Here is a 21,524-nt window from a genome sequence, read left to right as displayed (position 1 = left end):
GAGTGCAAAGTTTGGCAACCACAGGAAGGCAGGACAGTCAGGTTGGCTCTAGAAGCTGAAGCTGAATTATACAAAATACCACATTCAGTCTACATTGAAACAGAAGCCATAGAACACAGCAAATTTATATATCCAGCAAGCAGATTTTAAACATTTTGGTGCCAAATCTGAATTTGAGCAGAAGCCTTTTCCCCTGGGAAGACAGCAGAAGACAAAGCAACAAAAGTAAAAATCAAGAGATCAATAGTAAAAGCAAAACAGAGAGGAAAAGACATCTCTTCATGGCAAAGCTAGGTAATTGCATAACTGTTCCAAGTGGAAGAGAAAAGGTCAACTGGCAGATGACAGGCTGGTGCACAGAAAGCTTTTGCCTAGCAGGGGACAATATTTCACAGTGCATTGGAAGAAAAACGAATAATTATGCAGAAGTGACTAAGAAAATGCCAAACTGTGTGGACAATATGAGAAGCTGAGCAGGCCTAGGTAAGACTATCCCATAATGACACCCGTGTCATGGTGAGAGACATCCTCTAAACTGCAGGACATTTGAGGTAGCACCAAACTCAGCAGAATGATGGGAACAGTGTCAAAATTAACAATGAAGTCGTACCAGATGGCAGAAGAGGGAGTCAAGGCCAGGACTTGGCAAAGAGAAGGAAAATGTTAGCCATCAGCCTGCCTGGATAGCAGCAGGAGGGACAAGATATATGAGCAACCTGGAGGACGAGCAGGACACTACTTAGCAGAATGAAAGCATAGCAGTGAACAGATAGGGATTATAGATCTAAAAAGTGGGAGGTAGGTTTGAAGACCACAATATGTTAAAAAGTATAGAGCTGCAGCTGTGTTGTATCAAACACCACTTTCACAGGACCATGTGAACTCTCTGGCCTCAGCAAGGGGGCAAAATGAAAGAGCAATTGTTCAAAGGAAAAATGCAATAAATCTGGAAACTTAAATGGGAATGAAGCTGCAGGAGGGAAGAAGTTCAGCGGTAGCGCAATGACTGCTTGCTCAGCTCAGGAGTCTGGGGTTGTATTTCCAGGCTCACAGCTGATCATGAGTATTTCGCTTGTGAGACCCCTCCTGGAGTACTGTGTCCACCTTTGGAGTCCTCAACACAGGAAGGACATAGACCTGTTGGAATGGGTCCAGTGGAGGGCCACAAAGATGATCAGAGGGATGGAGCACCTCTCCTATGAAGACAGGCTGAGAGTTGGGATTGTTCAGCCTGGAGAAGAGAAGGCTCCGGGGAGACTCTTTGTCAGGAAGTGTAGTGACAGGACAAGGGGTAACAGTTTTAAATTGGAAAAGGGGAGATTTAGATTAGATACCAGAAAGAAATTCTTTACTGTGAGGGTGGTGAAGCACTGGAACAGGTTGCCCAGGGAAGGTGTGGATGCCCCATCCCTGGAGGGGTTCAAGGCCAGGCTGGATGTGGCTTTGAGCAATCTGCTCTAGTGCGAGATGTCCCTGCCCAGGGCAGGGGGTTGGAACTTGATGATCTTTAAGGTCCCTTCCAACTCTAACCGTTCTATGATTTACTCTTTCTGATCCTTTTGTTGACTGAGTTTTGGATGGGAAAAAGTCCTTTCTATTCTCAGTTTCCTGCAAGGTCTCAGGTAGGGAACAGTTCAGCTCTCCACTTGGCCTTGGTTGTGGTATGTGTTGACCCCATTTTCTCCACCCCATGCTCTAATGGTAGTCTGGAAATCATTCAGGTTTCACAGAAGTCTATTATTCTGCATATGTCAATATAACACCCATAACACAAAATGGACTGCATAATTTGATATAGATATGGAGCGCTCAGTTAAAATAGTTCTGCCAAATATGAATTGTAGAATATTTGTGTTTGGAAGGGCTGTCTGGAAGCTTTTGATCCACCCCGACTCCAATCGAACTTCAAACCTAGATCAAAACTCTTGGAGGCCTTGACAAATTCAGTATTATACCCAGTAATGCTTCTGTCCAGACTTAAGGAGACACTTTTTCACTGTGAGGACATTCAAGAAGGTGAACAGGTTGCTGAGAGAGGTTGTGTGATTTCCAGTTTTGGAGATTGCTAAGCCCAGACTGGATAAAGCCCTGAGCAGCCTGGTCTGACATGAGAGCTGACCCTGCTTGGAGCAGGGGGTTGGAGTAGGGACGTCCTGAGGTCTCTTCCAGCCTGGATCATCCTGGGATCATACGAGGAGCTATGCACCACAGCTAGTATTTAAATTTCCCACCCACACGCAAGAACTCCAAGTTGAATATTGGAATAATTTATCCATTTTGTTCCTAATGAACAAACATTCCAGCACATCCTCTCATGAAAGGTAATTCTGTGCTTTCAGGAATAAAGATTCAGCATGGGAACCTTCATAAACTCCCTCACAGTAAGCAAAGTTATTATATAAATTTAGTTTTTTTTTCTGGCATTGCTCTAGCTTCTCCAAGAGCTCCTTTGATACGTGATCATCCGCTGACCCTGTAGACTCCCTGGCAAGCATCCCACTTCTATGATCTATTATTAGTTTAGATGTTTGTAGGAAATGGTATCTCAAGTTCTTTTTGTCCTGATTTATTGTGTGTTTACATTTAATCAGACAGAAATTGCGATCCCTCCTTTTTTTTCTCATTTGGACATGACTTCAGGTTTTTGAAGGATGCCTTATTGCTTGTATTACCATCCCTCACCTTGCTATTTCACCATGCCAATGCTTCTCTGCTCTTTGTAGTCTTTCTTAACAGGTGGAATGTATTTACTTTAAGCCTCTGCTGTGTCTTTAAATAGGCCTTGTGGTCTTGATTCAGATGTCTGATAAAAAAAATAAAGGATAATGTAAAAATTAAAAAAAAAATAATCAAATGCTGGTAATGTCCCAAGAGAAAACGAAAAGAGAGATCCTCAGCTTGCTTCTAGAGGAGGTGGCTAAACCTCCTGGGGTCAGTGGCTGGAGGGCCTGTTGGGAGATGGCAATGTTTCCCACCTTGGAGCCAACTCACCTTGCAGAGCCATCACTCTCCTCCTGGGTCTGCGGTGAGGAGGGACAGACTCAGGTGGCACAGCAGCCCCTGGTGTGGGCAAAGTTAGCCATTAACATTGTTAAACACAACTGCACTTGGAAAGTTCAGGCTGGCAGTTTATCCTGATCTGAGATAGAACAGAACCAATTTTCAGTAATTTTACTTTTCAGCTAAGTCTCTTCTACCTGCATTTTCTGAAATTGACAGCATGTTCTTCAGAGAGGGTCTGCTTCCAGAGTGATAACGCCTGATGTTTATAGTGAATACCAAGGAACGGTATGCAGAGAGGCTCCTGCTTATACTTCTATAACAGCCAAGGCCAGCTCACTTTCATGTCTGCCACATTGGAGGGTCGGAGGCAGAAGAGTGTAGAGGGGTCACACCAGTGGGGAGGATCAGACAGGACAGGTGACCCAAAACTGACCAACAGAATATTCCATCCCATCTGCATCATGCTTAGTATAAAGCTGAAGGATCACAGGGGTCAGCCTCTTCCTTCAATGACTGGCGTCCAAGGAGGACTGTCTCTCTGTCCGTGTTCCATCCTGATCTGTGCATTCCTGAGACCAGCTCCCAAGTTCAACTCCTGTCCATCGCTGAGTCCAGTCTGGGACTTGTACCAGTGCCTGCTGCTGATGTGATCATCATCCTGGGAGCTCGATACTGGGTTTGTATATATTGTATATATTTCATTATTTTCTTATTGACATTATTATCTTTCTTTTTTATTATTTTTATTATTAATATTTCATTAAAGTAGTTTTAGTTTTCTTTTCAACCCATAAGTTTCTCCCTTATTTTCTCTTCTGGGAAAGGGGAGAGAGCAAGTTAAAGAGAGCATCTGTTGTTCCTTTAGTGGCAAGCCCAGCCCAAACCATGACAGTGTCCTCATTTCTCTATTTTATTCCAGCACTGAAGATCTGCAAAGCAAGTGCAAGCTCCTGTCAAACCTTGCTCTGGGACTAAAGGCTGTAGAAGTGAACAGGATGTCTTCAGGGTAGGACTACTGCCTGCTGGCCTGCACCAGGAGAGCGTGTCCTTGGCTGTTAACGAAGGTCTGTGTTTGATCCTGAGCAAATCATGAACATTAAAACTCCTTAGAAGTAGCCATTTCTGTAGTAATAGCTAAGTTATAGCCCATACGCTGAATGAAGCCAAATTAGGGCTCCATGTGCGTTATTTTTTTGGGCAATTTCACTTAACCTTGCCATCTTTTATATCTTGATTTAGTAATTCCTGAAATTTTTTATAGTTCCATTTATTCAGAGGACCACAAGAGACACAAACTGAGTAACTTTCTGTTTCTGCAGTTTTGTACTTCAATAGCAACAGAATCATCTGTACATAAGCTCTTTAAACCATAAACATCTTTATCTGCAGTGGTTTAGATCTTTATTATCCTTGTAGCACTTCATTTGCAGGACATACTACCACCTTCACAAGAAATTGAATCGATTTCTAGTCAAGGTAGTAATTTGAGTTACTTTTTGATTTTGTAAGGAAAAAAAGGTAACTTTTAAAGAGAGAAAACCATACTGTAATAATGTAGAAAGTAGTTTAAAATGGTAGTTTATCAAACTAAAGATTTCAGTTTTATTGGACAGTGAAATGCTGGGCTGTATATTAATATCAGTCCTTAAAAATTGCCAACAGTAATATACTTCCAAGGAAACATACTTCACAGGAAAAACTAGGCTATATTTCAGCCAGTTAGTGTCATGGAACAGGTAATTGAATTCCTTGGCATTACTGGGTTGACAAGAAAGCAAGTAACTTTTTAAATGTTCATGTAATCAACAATTTTATGCTGGTCTGTATATAATAGACTAAATCATTTTTTCTTTAAAATACAGTCTTATCAGCATTTCTTCTGTTCTTGCAAAGTGTGCAGGAAAAAGTTGCTTTTTGGAATGACATCTCACAGGTTACATGCACCAGAGAAACAAAATTTGCTAGAAAGGTGATGCAGGTTTGTGCTTTATTTTCATGTAATATTTTTTGAGGAGAGTGAAAAAGAAGTATATTTTGAAAGAAATGGAGCCTCTTTCTACCACATCAATGGAAAGAAACAGAGCAAAGTTCACCAGTACACATTGCTCTTTCCTGCAGTTACTTGCCTGGTCCTTTGAAATGTAGTATCCTGGTTGTGGGAGCAAAATCAGTTATCAAAGGCAGCCGTTGCCATGACTGCTGAGGCACGATTAACTCTTGCAATGCACAGAAATGAACTAAAGGGAGTGACTGATGGCAGCTGCTTATGCCAATGCCACCGTGTACATGGATGGCAAAGGAATCGCTCTTGTTCTATACCATGATTTTTAGGCTTAACAAAACGCAGCACACACTTCAAAGTGAGAAGCTTTCCAGGGACCAGGGACTTTCAATCAGCATCTCAAATGTGACTTCAAGTCTCCACAGACAAAAACTGGAATATCCTGATGCAAATTGCATATGGTTTTGCTATGGCACTTAAACAATTCCCTTCCATCTCCCTATTGTAAGAATTTTTTCAGGTGGTTTTTTTGTTTAACATTGTCTGAGCAGTTTTGTACAACTGTTTAACTGCTTTATTGGCAATGAGGAAGGGCATAAAATCAGTTATTGCAAGTAAGAAAGAAACATATCCTTAATATGCAGCTAGAAAATATGCATTAAAATAATTTTTAAAAGCTCTTCAGATTCAAGGGCCTTTTCTTTCTCTGCTTTCCTCCATTTCCCTAAACAGTTGCTGGTACTGCCATAACGCAACAATGTCAGAGGGATGAGCAAGAAGGAACTGCTAAGGCTTTTCAGACCTATGGCAACACCTCTGTGGGGCACACTAGAAACCAAGACACCAAACTGATCCAAATCAACAGGGAACAAAATAATGATAAATGCGAGGCACAGAAGCTCCTCAGACCAGCTTTACCATCAAGGCTTCTATAATGGGGAGCTATACCTTGAAAATTCAAGCACTGGGGAAAGGAAAAGAGCCTATAGCCCTGCAAGGGAGTGCACTTCTGTGCTGACTGTCCTCAACAAACCATTGCACTCTACTGCCTGCTGCCAGAATCAGCCAGTCACTGGTTGCCTCCCATTGCAGCCACCCCAGCTTCATTCAGGGAGGGCTCAAGACCTTCTCCTCTTCGCTCACAAATCTCCTCCTTGTCTGGGGTTTTGCAACTATGAATGTCTTAAGTAATTATCAACAACCATGATAATCAACCCTGAGTCTTCAGTGCTCAGGCTTGCCCAGATTGTCTCCTCCCGTAATTTGCTACAGGTTCAGCAGTACCAATCTTACTATTTCACACCAAAGCTCTATATCCTAATATTGACCAGACAGAACTCAGTGAGACAGGAATAAAACAAGCAAATGGGCTGCAATATAAAAGTGAGGTGCTTGCCAGAGGCCTCAGCATGAACTGCCTCTACAGGAGAACACAGAGGTAGGAACAGTCCTGAGTCACTTTCACTTGTTTCACAGTGCTTTGTTGCCACCTGACGGCCTGATGGAAGATTACAAGAATGAAATTTAAAAAGGCACATCCTTTTTTAAGAAAGAGATGTCTTGCATTTCATCAGATCCACAAATAGCTTTAAAAAATGCTTTTCAGCTCAGAATCTTTTCATGCCCCGTTAACACAAGTCTCTGCTTCACTGGTAATAAATTACTTTTCTTTGAAATGACAGCAATAATTGCAATATACGCAACGACTGTATTTTATTTGTATTTAAAAGGAAATTCTCTTTGTCTTTTGCAGTTTCCTTCTGTAAGATGACAAGATATGTGGAAGATAATGATGCCCTCAGGCCTGGAATGGCCACTAAGATGGTAATGTTGGGATGCTTGATCCATCCATCCTGATATTCCCCCACTAGCCATAAGTTGCCCCTCACCTGTCTCTCCTGATGACAAAAGCAGGTTTGCCTTGTGTAACATAGTCAATGTCCTGGTTAAGGTGTGGGGTTGAACGATAGGGATGCCAGCAGGCACCCTGGAAAACACTTACCACATGATTTGAACATCTTTTTGCCCCTTTTCCCATTTCTTGAGCCTGCATTTCTCTGACCTTTCCTTACCTTTCTCCACTCCAAACTCTTCTCATTTAAACAATTCACCCCTAATTATCTTTTTCCTAAAGGTCTTAGCTTTCCTTGATGCATATCCAGCTTTCATATTTTTGACATCCTTGCCTAGGTGATCTTGGACCTATATAGTATTAGCAATGCTTCTGGTCTTGCAAAGCTCTGCTCCACAAAAGGTTCTCAGTGCTCCCTCCAGCCATCTCTGAAGTCTGGCTCTTTCTCACATCACTCCTCCCTAAGCACTGGTGAAACCCAGCTATGCTTCATGGCGCCGTCTGTAAGTTTTGTTGGCATTGTACATTGTTCTCTGTCACATGCAGCAAATTATTATGTTGTGTCCCATCACTGTCAACGTCCTTTTCAATGAGTGTAACCTCAGGTTAGGGTCTGCAGCCCTAAAAGCAATTTTTTCCCTGCTCATTCTAGCTGGCTTAGCCATGTAAGAAGCTCCTACTGGGTGCTTAATTTCTTTTAAAAATATTGTAGCAAAAATACTGAGGCTGAAATGTTTTGGAACTAAGGGACTGGGCTCTACGTTTACTGCTCTGGTGCAATCCTGGTGGCTGAAGGGTGGCTTCTGCCTTGGGACCATCAATGTGGCTGACAGAAGTAAAGGGAGCATGAGTTAACTCATGTCTGGTCATGGGTATGGATATGAAGGGAAAGTGTAGAAACAGGCAGTTATCACCTGTGTTTTTTATGTAGATGGATATAGATGCTACAAAGGGGACCAGAGCAGGCTACATGCTCATCATACGCAACACCTTTGGTTTGCGGCAGCGTTTAGACACAAAGAAAACAATGTTACTTATCAGCAATCTGAGGAAAGTGGTTCTGCCATCTCTGCTTAGAAGATTTGTTTCCACAGGCTGGTTTTTTCTATCTAGGGTGCTCTAAAGTGTTTCTTGAATCCACAGTCGGAGAACTTCTTCTGAGGGCATCACACGCACCATCAGATCACATTGCTCAGCTTCTTCACTGCCACGAAGTATCAGCTGTGCAGGGGGCTCTGATACTTTCTGTAAAACAAATGCATTCACTCAAACACCCCCAGGCTGATGAGCAAGCCTGTCTGTCTTCTTCTTTTCCCTACAAACTGTTCCTCTCATCCTTCCTGCTATAACTGCCCAGAGACCCAGTGTTCAGGAACCCAGAGCCACAAAAGCTGCTGCCTGCATTCTCACTTGAACTTGACAGAACATTTAAGCTACTAACTTAGACATACTCCTCCTGAGTGAGTGAGAAAAGAGGCTGCTTTTGATGATTGGTTTCTCCTCACCAAGGAGCTGAGAAGCTCAGTGCTGGTAGGGACATGGAGCAGTGTTGCCAATGACACAGAGTTTTGTTCGGGGAGCAGCTGGGCAGTCAGCCCATGCCTCTCAAGCTGCTTCTCCTCAAGCAACCAGGAGCATCGTCCCTACCCAGGGCTCCAAGCCAAAGGCAGTGACAGCCGTGCAGCCACCTCATGTGGCTGCTTGACCCTTGTGGCTCAGCTCATCACCCTGGAATGAGCAAGGCTCCCTATGCAAGTGTTTGCTTCTTCTGTCTGCCCCATGCTCCTGTGAATACCCAGCACCCTAAAAACCAAGAAAAGCATAGTAAAAAAAGTTACCAGTGTGTCTGGCAGGACACCAACGGGGCAGCAGGAATACCGAAAGACTTGACTTGTTTTCCAGGTAAGGAAAGGCAGGGTCAGGGCAGCCACAGCAAAGCCAGCAGAGGAGATGAGGGCAGTAACCAGCCACATGGACGTGCTACCTAGAAATAACAGAAGTAGCAAAATTTCTCTGAGAGACTGTGAGGACAAGCCACAATGCAGTCGTCCTGCCCGCTTTGTAGCTGCTCTTCCCACCCACCCATCCTTTGTCAGCACACTCCAGGAAAGGATACCACTGCAATAGGGCTGCACTCCTAAGTCTTCCTTTCTTACCTCCCCAATGAACAAATGGGCAGCACATTTGCAAACAACACAGGAGATATCGGGTGGAAACAAAAGGAAAAGCAAGGTGTTGGGGTATCCTTGGGCATGACTACACTGAGGGAATAAGGACAGATGGCTGTTACCTTGTGCTCTCACACACTGTGTCTGGCTGAAGCTGCTGCTTCTGTTGATTGCCTCGACGTATGTCTGAGCTTTTACACAATAATCAGGTCCTGCCTCCATAGTGTCCAGGTGAACCACGGAGCTGACCTCTTTCACCACCTTCTGCTGCATCTGCCACAGGCCCAGGAGAGAGAGCATCAGAACAACAGGCAAGGACCTAATTAAGAACAGAAGTCCTAACATGATGCTGGCCCAGACTTTGCTGGGAGAAAAGGAAAGAGCAGCAGATGTCAGAGAGGACTGTGTGTGTATGAGGAGAGAGGGAGAAAAGCAGCAAACAAGGAAGCACAGCGGACTGCAGAATGAGACCACACACATCTGAAAGGGTAAGAGGGGATGGAAAGAAAGAGTTGTGAGTCAAAGAGGCATAATGATGATGCTGGGCCAAAACACTAGGCCATGACCTACTCCCCTGGGGTAAGGTTTAATGACTCAGGTCTTGACTGATCTGACTTGTTGCTGGGATACCAAAACCATGCCTCTGCTAGCATGATATGACAGGAATGCCAGAACCATGCTGTGTGAGGGGTGTGAGAGCTGTGTCATGACTCTAGAGCACAGAGAGGGGATGGACTGGGCTACAAAGGAGCAAGTGAATTTGATGTGTGCAATTGGAATACGCTTCAGCAACCCTTAAACAGCATATGAACACAAGTACATTATTTTCTTGCAATAAATAGGACTCCATTAACTGCTAGCAAAATGACATTGCTATTCCCAGTCTCCCCAGTCATGAGGGGACAGGTAACAATTAGCTAGTTGCTCCTAATTCTTGCTGTGTTGCAGATGCAAAGCCTGCACTCACAGAAGGCCTGATTAGCCTCCAGCATCACACACAGTCCTTCTCTCCATTGTAAGATCCTTCTCCACAAAAATGGGATCCAGCCCTGTCTCTGGTCCTGTCTCCTTTTTGCTCCTGGCCAGGGTCCCTGGACGGACCCTGGGCCTGGTTCATTTCTTGCCTTGTCTGGGGCTGGTGATGGACCCTGTTACCAGTACCTGGTTCTGCCCACTGTGGTCAAACCCCGTGGGACTGTGCCTCATTTGGGAGGGCACTGTTTGCACTGGGATCACCCTTGATTCCTGGCTCATAGAGTGCAGCCCTGCTCCTGCCGATAGAAGAAAGAGTTTTGTATAGCTAAATTGCTAATCCTTTCTCAGAGTGGAAGGATGTCATGGGGGAGACTGATGCAGATCTGTGCTTACCACCATATTACTACATATGATCAGGAAGAAAAATGAAAACTGATAGATGCTAATGATAATAAAAAAACCACTTCAGAATAATAAAGATGACAGCTAACTGTGAAGAACTGCAGGAGTAGTAATAAAATGACAAATGAAATTCAACACAGATAAATGTGAAATAATGCTCATGAGAATTTTTCACCTTCATTTTTACAGTTAGTGACTGGACTTTTAGTTGATCATCCCCCATTAGAAACAGGAACTTGGGGTTCAGGTTTCATGGAATAATCAGCTCTGTGGTAGTCACCCATGTTAACAATTGCTGGGAAAATAAGAGTGTGAAGACTTGTTTTGTTCTATTGTGCTGACCCATAGTGCTCTTGCACCTTGAACTATTCAGGTTTACTCCCTGCCCACCTTGGTAAAGGCAAAAATATCTGGAAGCGCTTCCACAGGGAAATACTAGTTCTGGGAGTCCTTGGCCTGGAAAAAGATACACAATGTAAAAGCATTAGAGTGGTGGGGAAAGAGAATAGGGAATAACTGTTGTCTCTCTCTCCCTCCTAAACCAAGATTGAAACTGCACAACAATTAAGCTGCAAAACTACTGACTACAGGAAGTTGTACATGCTAGAAGTTTACATAGCTTGAAAACCAGAATAGGTGAGTTAATGGAAAAACAAATCATCAAGGGCTATTAATGATACCATTTCTGGTTCAGGAATTTCCTGGAGCTGTGTCTCTGAGATCTCAAAAAATAATGTAAATGTAATTACACGCAGGCTCTCTCCTTATTATCTTCCTTGGTCATCTCCATTGCCCACTGGCATAAAGAAGATACTGGGTTTGATGGTCTCATGATCTGAGTGCTTTCATGCTTTTATGCTTTTAGGTGCTCAGAAAAAAAAAAAAAAAAAAAGATGAGCTGTCTAGTGAAAAGAGAAGGACCTGAATGGAACATAAATTGTCACTGCTTCAGTATTACCCAGGTGTAAGCAGTGCCCTCAGCTAAGCAAGTTACAGCTCACTGTCACAGGCAAGCTGTTTTACAAAAAGCTCTGAAAATAGTCAGCATCTCAGTGTGACACCTTAATCTTGGTCTGAGTAAACCAAATGATATTCAGAGAAGAAAGTCAGCATAAACATCTTCAGTTCCTGACTTCTGGTTTCTTGCAATAGTTGAGGTCCCTGTTGGGATTCCTCTTCCAAGAGAAGGAAATGTGGAAAGAACAGACTTCTCCATGGGCATAAGAGCAACCCACGAGTACATGCAGAGGAGGTCCTCCAGCCTCACAGCAGGAGCTTGGCCTGGCAAACAGTTCCCGGGCAATGTCTGTATGCTTTCACTCTTAAGTATGTGGGCTCTCTGATATTGCCCAAAAATCCAAGGGTAAAACTCACCCTACTCTCCTGGCCCTTCTTCCAATAGAGAACACAGAACTGAAACGCAGGCCCCATGTCTTCCAGTTCCACTAGTAAATGATACCCATCTGCTATGACCTTCATCAGAGGTGGGGTCAGGGAAGCTGCCAACACAGAGAGAGCACCATTATCACATCAGAAGCAACCTTTAAAAACTGTCTTCCCAGCTAGGAGAGGAAGAGAAGTTGCCATCATGAGCACAGTAACATTAATCTGGAATAATAGCTGGTTGCTTCAGTGGGGCAGAAACTTCTCTCTGTTCTGCTTCCCAGTATGTCTAGATACAGTAGCAGACTTGGAGCAGGAGGAGTTCCGTGACTGGCATAGCAAACAGGAGTCTGGCAATAGCTGAGTTGCGCAGAACTTGAAAGGTTTTGAATTTTCTCCAGTGGATGAAGTGTCTGGCCTGAGGGTCCCATGTGATCAACAGCAGCAGAACCAGCTGGGCGACCAGAAGTTGAGACACCAGATCAGGCCAGTTCTTCTGCTCCTGGGCATTAGCTTAGCACTAACATACAGAACAGGAGCTGTGAAACCATTGCTTCTTCATGGAAATTTTGGCAGTTATTCAAAGGTGAAGGAAAAAGCAATCTGAGCCTCAGGATAACTCTGGCAGTTCACATAAATCCTGATTTTCTTTTAGTATCTACATGGTTTTAGATAGACTTGGGCTGATGACCTGCTGTGACTGAAGTTTTTGTAAATGTATGCAAGTAAATCTGTAGGTGACTTGCTTTATGCTTACTTTGATATTCAAAGCTTGGTTCGGTCTGGGATTCTGCTGTGAGGAGTATTAGTAAAACAATCTGAATCAATCAAGCATGGATGAAACTATACACTGTACATTTGTGAACTGGGAATCAAGGCAGTACAGTGATTATATCTGCACTATTTATCTATGCCGTTCTTTACCATTCTGTAGCTGAAACTGGTTTCAACCTCCTTGCTTTCAAGCAAGGAATGAGAGCAATGTATAGCCACATACAGAAAAGATGTTCTTAATAGAATTTGCTCTTACATCCAGTGAATTGCCATTATTACTGAGCAACAGGAAAACATAAAATCTGAGTATGTTCATGATGAGTGTGCCACAAATGGGAGGTCTGGAAAACTGCTTCATACTTTTAAATCAAAAGCTGAGAATCTGCTTAATGCTATGTCTCAAAAAAAAACCCAACGATGATATCATCTGGAGGCTAAAAACAAATATGCTGCTAATGCATTAACAAATAGACATTGCAAGATGCAACTACTAAACAAACAGAAGCATTTATCTCTGTGCTGGGACACTGAATACCAACTATCTGAATTTTGACCAATGAAGAGGTAAGACTGACTAAATTGTTAGTTTTAGGAAGATCTTTTAAAAGTGTTTTCCATGTGATATCATATTTTATGTGTATCTACACCTAAAGCTTTGACACTGGAGCTATATACTCTAGAAGTACTGTGGGCTGTGCTGATGCCCTGACTGTCTATGAACCATGTACAGAACCTGTGGGATGTGCTTTGAATTCCTTAGTTCCTCTCAGACTCAATGCCAGGTTTCCTAAGAGATGCGAAAGCAGGGACGAGGGAAAGTGAGCAGTAAAAATGCGTAAGGACAAGAACTTACAGTTACTTTTCTTTCTCCTTTAAACATTTGTCCATATATGCATATTCGCATTGCAGCCCATTGCAAGCTGTATCCTCTGAATTTTCACAGCTTAGAGGAGTCTCTTGAGGTCTCTAAGGCACAGGACTAAGCTGTCAAATACTTCACTGTACCATGAGAAAGTCGCTACTTTTCTTCATGAATATGGTCAAATTAAGGTATATCCTTCTCCAATCTCTGCCTGACAATGGGGTCTGTGGCTCAACTATGTGCCACCATAGCTTCTGGAAAAGGTAAGGATTTTTCATCTAAATCACTATCCAGAAAACATTTCTACACCAAGAGACACACTCACCAACTTAGGTGGCACTTCTGATGGTGCTGCTTTGACTAAGTGAGGGCTGCTCACTCATGAAGTAGATAACTTGCAATGACTGATGAAGGTTTAAGATTGGGCCAACTCTGGTCTCAGACAGGCAATTTCTTTCCTGGCTAAAACTCATGGCTGCTGCCCATCCCAGACTGAGAGTTGCACTCTAATAGTAACCTCAGCAGAGGTTTTCCACCAGTTTTTTTTTGCTGAAAGCAGTTGACTACATGGCAGAGAACAGGTAATGATTCCAGCGAAACACTGGAACTAGTATGCTAACTTTAGGCTGCAACATGATACTTGGGTTGAGCTGGGCCTCCAGCTTTGCAGGAGATAGAGAAAATATCCTGAATTGCTAGGACTGTAGCAATGCTACTGGTTCCATTTTTCTTTCCTCTTCTGAGGTTACTTTGTACATCTGACAACATGGGAGGAGGGAATCCTGTCTGGAAGAGAGTGGAATTCCCAGGACTGATAGGGTGACATGGCTGATTTCTAGAATAAGTGGTTCTGGACCCTCAGAATTGACTAGATGACATGGATTAGATGGAGCATTGACAGCAACCCTGAATGATCAGAACTTTTCCAAATCAGGGGCAAGAGCAGCCAATTTGCCAAAAAAAGATGTCTGGAGTCTTCTTAGCTATCTTTGAAGCCCTTGAAATTCAAGGTAAATTCAGCCCTGCCTCAGGAGGAACTCATGTCCAAGAACACAGCATGGCTGTCTAAGAGTGAAACATCCCAACCCAGCAAGCGAGGAGCTGATAAGTAGATGTGCTCTCTGCATTTATGGGCTTTGTGTGACATGCACAGTACACAAACATGCCCTTGAGCAATCCCTCAACACTGAACTCTGAGAAATTAACATGACTGATACAGCTTAAGCCAAATAGCAGGACTCACTTGTGATGCGATTGAAGAAACCTTTCAGGGTGCCCCACTCTGATCTTCTAGCACCAACATCTGCCCTTACACGGAGATTATAGGCCACAGTGGCTGAGATGTCCTCTGTGATGTTACACACGGTGGCTGTGATGAGTGAACATTCACAGATGGGAATCCAGCTCTCATTGGCATACTCTCGTTCATACTCCCTGAGGAGAGGAAAAGAAAGCAACAGTCTGATATGAGATATATCTGTAACATGGGCTAAGACTGTTTGCTAATTCTTTCCAGGTAAAACCAGTACTGGGATACATTTGGGGCTGGAATACCAGGAGTATATGAAACCAGCATGGGTGTGGTTTAGATCTTATCTAGAGAAAACCTGCCAGAGCCAGCTTGTTTATGAGCCAAATGCAGCATGATACTGTAGGAGGTGGGGATAGCAACACAGTGTTGATACATCAGATCCTGCCCACTCACTTGACTTGATCATCCCTGGTAAAACAGAATTCCAAAGCCATACTGTGATACAAACCATAGCTCACAATGCATCAGAAACCTCCTGCAATGTGTGTTAAATGTTTAAAAGATTAACACTGAATAAATCTCAAATGTTTTCTCTTTCTTCTTCTAAATAAACTAGCAACAGCTGGTCTTCCTAACTTTTTAATACTTTGGACAGAGGCAGTTTTCATATGTGAGCTTAATGAGCACCTTGGATTACTCAGGTTTCTATTAACCTGTAAACAGTCTCAGAATCAGAGCAAAAGGATTTTTTTTCCCCTTACTTGTGATCAACAGTGCTGGAGTATCAAACTTCACACCTGTGAACTGAATAGCACTCAAGGCATCCAAACACTGCAGCATTTTAAGTCTAAGTAAACAGTGTTCAAAGGGCAAATAAGAAGAAAAAAACCCAGTTACCCCTGAAACTCAACGGAGTATCTCACAGTTTCTCCCTGGACGATCACAGGACTCCAAGTTAAGAAGTGTTTCATGTTGGTAGAAAGAATAGAGATATTCTGAGGTGCTGGCAACAAAGTATCTTCACCTAAAATTCCCAGCAAAAGAAAAAAAAAGAAAAAAGGTATATGAATGTACTAGAAAAAAAAACTGTAGAAGAATAGTGCAAAACTGTTTTGCATCAGAGAAACACATGCTTCATTTCACTACTGTCACTTCAGCGTTTGAAAGTATTTTACAGAGAAGATGAAATGACAACCAAAGAGCAAGTGACAGGGCAATTAGGCTGGTGCGGCTTACAGAGAGGCAAAGCATGCCTTTTTATTATTTCAGAGCTCTTCGTTGTATCTGTAAAACATTGAGAAAAGGTCAAGCTTTTATAAAGCTATCCAATTCAGTTTAATGAAGTCAAATAACAGATACTCTATTGCACTCTATATAGACTGTTCCAATGGATCCATGGTTCAAAATGTGTTATTTCTTTCCAGGCTTGACCAGACTGGACACTGTAGAAGATTCTAGCTCTGGTACAGTTTTTTTCAAGCGGCAGGATTCTAATAATGTAAGTGCTTGTAGGCTGTAATCAAAGTACTTCTTAATAGAATAAACTTATTCAATGGTCTATAAATGAAATTATTACATCACTCAGGTCATCAAAGCGTAAGTATGGGATGGTACCTACAGTGTAGTTGATTTTATCTTATGGCATCTTAATGTAAAATCCTTAGCAGTGTTTGGGCCAGAGCGCAGAAGGCAGGATTGGTCTAGAACATTCCCTGTATTCCTATCTTTATAAAACCATTAACGATGTGGAGAACTTTGATTCCAACTCTTTTATGATTCTTTGGTTCTAATGGTTCTGTTTGGTAATATGGTTCTGTTGACACAATGCTCAGCCATTCTTTAAACTAAAAGTCAGGTATCTCTGGGACAAGAAGCTTTCCTCCGTGTCATTTAGGCAGCAGAAGAGTCACTGTCTGCCATATCAGCAGTTTCACTTCTGCCCAGTTGGGGTCCATTCCACTGTCAAGGCACTTTTTGTCTTTAAACAAACCCCAACTCTTTATTGACCTTCACTCTGCAGCTCAATCTGAGTTGGCATACCCAAGTGTGTGAATTACACAACAGACTTCAGTCACATATCAGACACTCATTTTTCCACATGACTCAACCACACAATGATGTTCCAGGTCTGAACAGGGGTGAACTGCACTGGACTGTTTCCCAAGTTTTTGAGTCCTTGGCTTTAGGACTTTTTGGATATGTATTTTTTGTATTCAGCAGCACTGAGCCCTATCTGAAACCAATTTTAAACGAAGATAGTTCTGGATTGGACTATCTACCTCTTAATAGCCCAAATATTATTTTGTATCTGGTTGAGACCAATCTTCATTTGCCAGCTATACTTAGCTTAGAGGTACAGTTTTCCCAGTTTGCTGGATAAAACAGTGACTCCTCTATTTGCACAGTGAGACCTGTCACCTCACTTCAGCTGAACCACAAAAGTTTGTATATAGACACTAAGATTTCTTTCTTCCTTTCATTAGGAAAAACTCTGGGCCTACTGACAGTGTAATGTGTCTCTATTTTAAAAGTTCACTGATTTAGCTTTCTGTTTGGTATTAATAGATTCAGGATGGGCACAAATTCTGCTACTCGTAATAACTCTTCTCCAAGAAAAATAAGATACACGAGAACCTAATATTCCTGTGTGCTATCTATAGAACACATTTGTTGATTTTTACAGAGCCACATACCTTCTGGGGCAAAGCTATAGCACGCAGCAGCTATTCATTCTGTGCCACGGAGTGCACTTTAGGGTCAGAAAATGAAGTCTCCAGCACTGCAGGTAAGACAGTGGTGGTGGGATATAGTGTTATGGACATACAGTTCACATGGACATTGCACTAGTTTGTGCATCTGCCTTCAGATGAAGGGAACTGTATCCCTAGAGAAAGATATTCTTTACCTTTCATGATCATAAAATATAGCAACAGATATCTGTGTGGGCATAAGTATACGTTTATATATTTGTGTGTGTAGTTGTGATATATAAAAATTTTAAGATTTTGTGTTTGTAAGGTTAAATAACTAAATAATCATAAGTGAAAATTATGATTCAGCTTTAATAGCTTTAATATGTCTGACGTGATTGTACTTACAGAGGTGTTTGTAACTGCATAACCATGCCCTACTGCAAACACAGTGTATAGCCCTCAAGACCAAATTAAAACAGTGTAAAGCTAAAACTTGAGATCATTTCATCCAGTACACAAATTAAATGGGGTCCCTGAGCAATAAAAGCAATAATGCACTTGCATGCTTTCTGCCTGGGACCCAGGCCCAGGCTGAAAGCTGTAGTTTGGAAGAGAGTTTCATACTCTTCCAGAATACTGTTAATCCAGACATATCTTGTGTCATATCCAAACAAATTATATTCATGGTTTCTCCATTCCATCTGCTGCAACAGCCCACAAAACAATTGTAAGCAAACACAAAGGAAAGACACTTCTGGGTTGTATAAACAGGGAAAGCACTGAGTATAAACAGTGAAGTATGTTGGTTTAGTACTAAAATATTCCATTAACTCAGTCTATGCATTTTGAAGGGAAAAGAAACAACAATAGTGCAAAGTGCAGGAGACAACTGGCCAGAGAGTCTCTAGGAGACATGTTTGGAGCCTAGCATTTACTCAGAGAAGCAGATTACAGATTGCACAACCTCCTCCCAGGGTAAAGGAGACCCTCAGTGAACATTTTTGAGCTATTAAGACTTTACACCCTTCCTCTCTGACCATGAATCCATTCCACAGGCAGGGCATCCCCCCGGGCTCAAAAAGATCAGCATTAAAAGAGGACCTGAAAGTTTAACTTCTGACAGAACAGCAAGAGTAGAGACAAATAGAGTAATATTAATTTCCTTCAAACTGAAACTCCCCTTTAGATTCCGAATTGACTTGCAGAACATAGAATTTATGGATTGTCTATTTCATTCTCTTATTCTAGTATTCATTTTAGACAAAGAATTAAAATTCAAGACCACCTGACCATAGTATTTGGCTTAAGTTTTGTAGATGCATATCTAACAAAAGGACAGAAGACTTTCTGTTTCTCATAACCCCTTTGTCTTCTGACTTAAGTCAACTGACGATATTTTAGCCATTTACCTGTGAGATTTGGTGCAATCAGACTGCAGAGGAAGAAGCAGATGAGCTTTAGTGACATTTTGCTCACGCTTGTCGCCTTTTCCCACATTCATACTCTGTCGTGCAGCTCAGAAATTTCCCTTCCTAGCCAGGGAGCCCTCTCTGAGCCAGCCATTGTGCGAGCAACGCGGAGACTCCAGGGGAATATCGCAAACGCCGCTTCTCTGCGCCAGTGCCAAAGACGTAGACACATTGTTTGTAAGGGTGTAGTTACAGGGAGTGCCCGGATAATCCCATGCCAGCATTTCTTTACAGGTCTGTGCAACTGCTAAACTAGATGGCATAACTCTGTTTCACTTAGTTTAGCAATTATATGCATTAAACAAAGACATTATAAGGAGGAAACAGGATACATTGGATATTTCCATGTAGTTTATATAACTGAAAATGCTCATTTTTCTGCTCATCCCCCAAACCAGATAAATCCCGGATGCTTCCAAGCACTAGGAAAGTTCCTCAGTATTACTAAGGTAGGCCTGTAACCACAGACCTTGCACAAAGGACTGGTGAAGGATTGTGTGCCTCTGGGCTGGCAGAAGGTAATTGTGTGCTCCAATTTACCTCCAAATACTATTTTTATGTCAGCTACGTTGGGTGTGTACTGAGGAGGATATTCTGTTTTCAGATCTGATCTGGTGCAGGCACATGTATCCCAAGTTTTTTCCATCTTTCAAGGTCCATTGCTCTCCATCTCACCTCTTGAGCAAAGGCAGGCTCTTCAGCCAGATGCCAGCTCCAAGGCTGCAGCACCAGGTACCTTTGTGCTTGTGAGGCTGCTTTCTTCAGAGGCCAAGGGCAAGACAAAGTTTAGGTGGAAGCTTTTAATGTTCTGCAAAAGGCCATTTTTGCAGAAGAGAGGCAAAATTAAATCATCAGTTGAAAAAAATCTGTTCTTTGGTTGTACCAAGAAGGTATAAATAAGGGAATACTGAGGTTTGAGCTATCATTCCGTTTGGCCTGTGCAGCATATCCGATTCTTCACTGGTTTATATCTGGTGGTGCCATAAATAAGGGGATGTATACACTCTGAGTAAATATTCAAACATGAGAAGTATCTCAAAACCCACATGATCTGTATCAAATTACGCCTCATACCATTCACTTTATTACTGAAACAGATGCACAGGAAAGAGTTTGCATGCAGTTTGCAAGAAATATATGGGGATCAGATACACAGCTAGAAGTTTTCCTTTCCAAAGATTTCTTATTGTCTATGAGTCAGTCAGTCTCCGTTTCAGAGGTGGTGAAAACGAACACACCCCCATATCACAGTTATGAGCAATAAAAGAGGTAGAGTGAGTCTGCCATAATAATAAGGATTGCAGCTGTCTTGAGTTATCAGCAAGCCCCTAAAATGAAAATTATAGTAATATTATACTATATTTCCTTCCTTGATTATAGCCACCTGAGGCACAACATAAGCATAGAAATGGATTTGTAGAGCATCTAAAGAAAACTTGAGGTGGAAGCTGAAGGTAGTGTATACACAGGGCTAAATTGTGCAACAAGTAGGAGGCTTGGGAGGCTTGGGATAGAAGTGATTATTCAGATTACAGCAACAATAGAATAAGTGACAAAACACTTTCTGAGATTTTCCCTTATTTTGAAATGCTGTATGGAAATATTTGGCTCGACAGAGATAGAAGTAGTCTTTCAATTCTACTGTTTTGCTTTCAGAATTTTATCCGTTTTACAAGTCATTTTGAACTTGAAGAAAGAAATGTTTTGATAGCTTTTCCTTCACAATTATGGTTACATTAATGTTTTGGTGACAATTTTTTACAATATTAAGCATGTATTTCTAAAGATAAAAGTTATTAAGCATGTATTTCTTGAGATAAACGTCTGTCTGATCAACGTTGCTTTGTAATGCTTGCCTTGTATTTCAAGCAATTCAGGTCACTAGTTACTCCAGTAAACCTGGATGCAGAGAGCTGATTCAGTTATTTTCTCACTTGCAGATTTGTGCTCTTGGATAAGCAACCTGATTTTTCATCATAAACCAGAGCACTGGACTTTAAAAAATAGCTTGAGGTGCTAAGAAAAAACATTGAGAAAAAGATTAAAAATTAACAGATCAGTAGAAGTCAGTGAGAACTGGAACCAGATCAGTAAGAAACTACTGGTAATTTCCAACAGTTGCCTACTTTGGAAGTATTCTGGATTATTTTTGCTCATATAAATCAATGTAAAATATTGCAAAACTATTCAGATGGTCAGTTTACCACACGCTCTTGGCTCAGGAGATAGACAGAAATGGGATTCTGTTGCACCAAATTTGACTAGCATAATTTTGATGATACTCAAAATTTACATCCAGAAAAAAGAGACTGTACAGCCTTTGCCATGCTGTTTCAAGTCAGCCACTAGCTTAATTTTGCCAGGATATAGTGGAGAGCTGGATAGAGAGGAAATTGGCAGAATACACAAACACACTCAAGATTTTGACATGTTTGATACAAATGAGGACTCCTAAAATACACTGGCAATAAATTGATTTATTTATACTTGAGTAGACTTGGCTTTGCAAGGGAAGATCAGCAAAAGAAAGACAAAGACATACTGAGAAACTGTGGAATTTGCAACAGAGTTTTAACAATTTTTGTAGCAGCTCATGAGGGAAAAAATGCTGCCACTACCAGGAAAAGGAAAAATTGACTGCACTAGGGCCATGACATTTGCCACATATATTTGCAACAACGATCATTTA

The 21,524-nt window shown here is 41.9% G+C and overlaps 1 protein-coding gene across 1 annotated transcript; it reads right to left on the bottom strand.

The window, feature by feature from the left end:
- Positions 1-7,968: 7,968 nt before the first annotated feature.
- IL20RB (interleukin 20 receptor beta subunit) lies at positions 7,969-18,833 on the bottom strand. Its single transcript, XM_014936289.1, has 7 exons — positions 18,776-18,833; positions 15,571-15,697; positions 14,665-14,855; positions 11,777-11,901; positions 9,148-9,298; positions 8,696-8,841; positions 7,969-8,102 (listed from the first exon to the last, which is right to left on the bottom strand). The coding sequence occupies exons 1-7, from the start codon at positions 18,831-18,833 to the stop codon at positions 7,977-7,979; spliced, it is 924 nt and encodes a 307-aa protein (XP_014791775.1). The 3' UTR covers positions 7,969-7,976.
- Between the last annotated feature and the right edge of the window lie 2,691 nt (positions 18,834-21,524).

The sequence above is a fragment of the Calidris pugnax genome, unplaced genomic scaffold (genome assembly GCF_001431845.1).
Source record: "Calidris pugnax isolate Ruff unplaced genomic scaffold, ASM143184v1 scaffold17, whole genome shotgun sequence".
Lineage (NCBI taxonomy): Eukaryota > Metazoa > Chordata > Aves > Charadriiformes > Scolopacidae > Calidris > Calidris pugnax.
Note: the sequence above shows the minus strand (reverse complement) of the source record. Positions and strands in the feature narration are given on the sequence as shown.

Excerpts from the sequence above, each read along its gene's own strand:
- IL20RB (XM_014936289.1), bottom strand. The coding sequence starts at position 18,833 with ATGTCACTAAAGCTCATCTGCTTCTTCCTCTGCAGTCTGATTGCACCA. Across the intron at positions 14,856-15,570 it reads TACTCCGTTGAGTTTCAGGG|GGAGTATGAACGAGAGTATG; the intron begins GTAACTGGGTTT and ends TCCTCTCCTCAG. Across the intron at positions 8,103-8,695 it reads GTGTCCTGCCAGACACACTG|AAAGTATCAGAGCCCCCTGC; the intron begins GTAACTTTTTTT and ends TTTGTTTTACAG.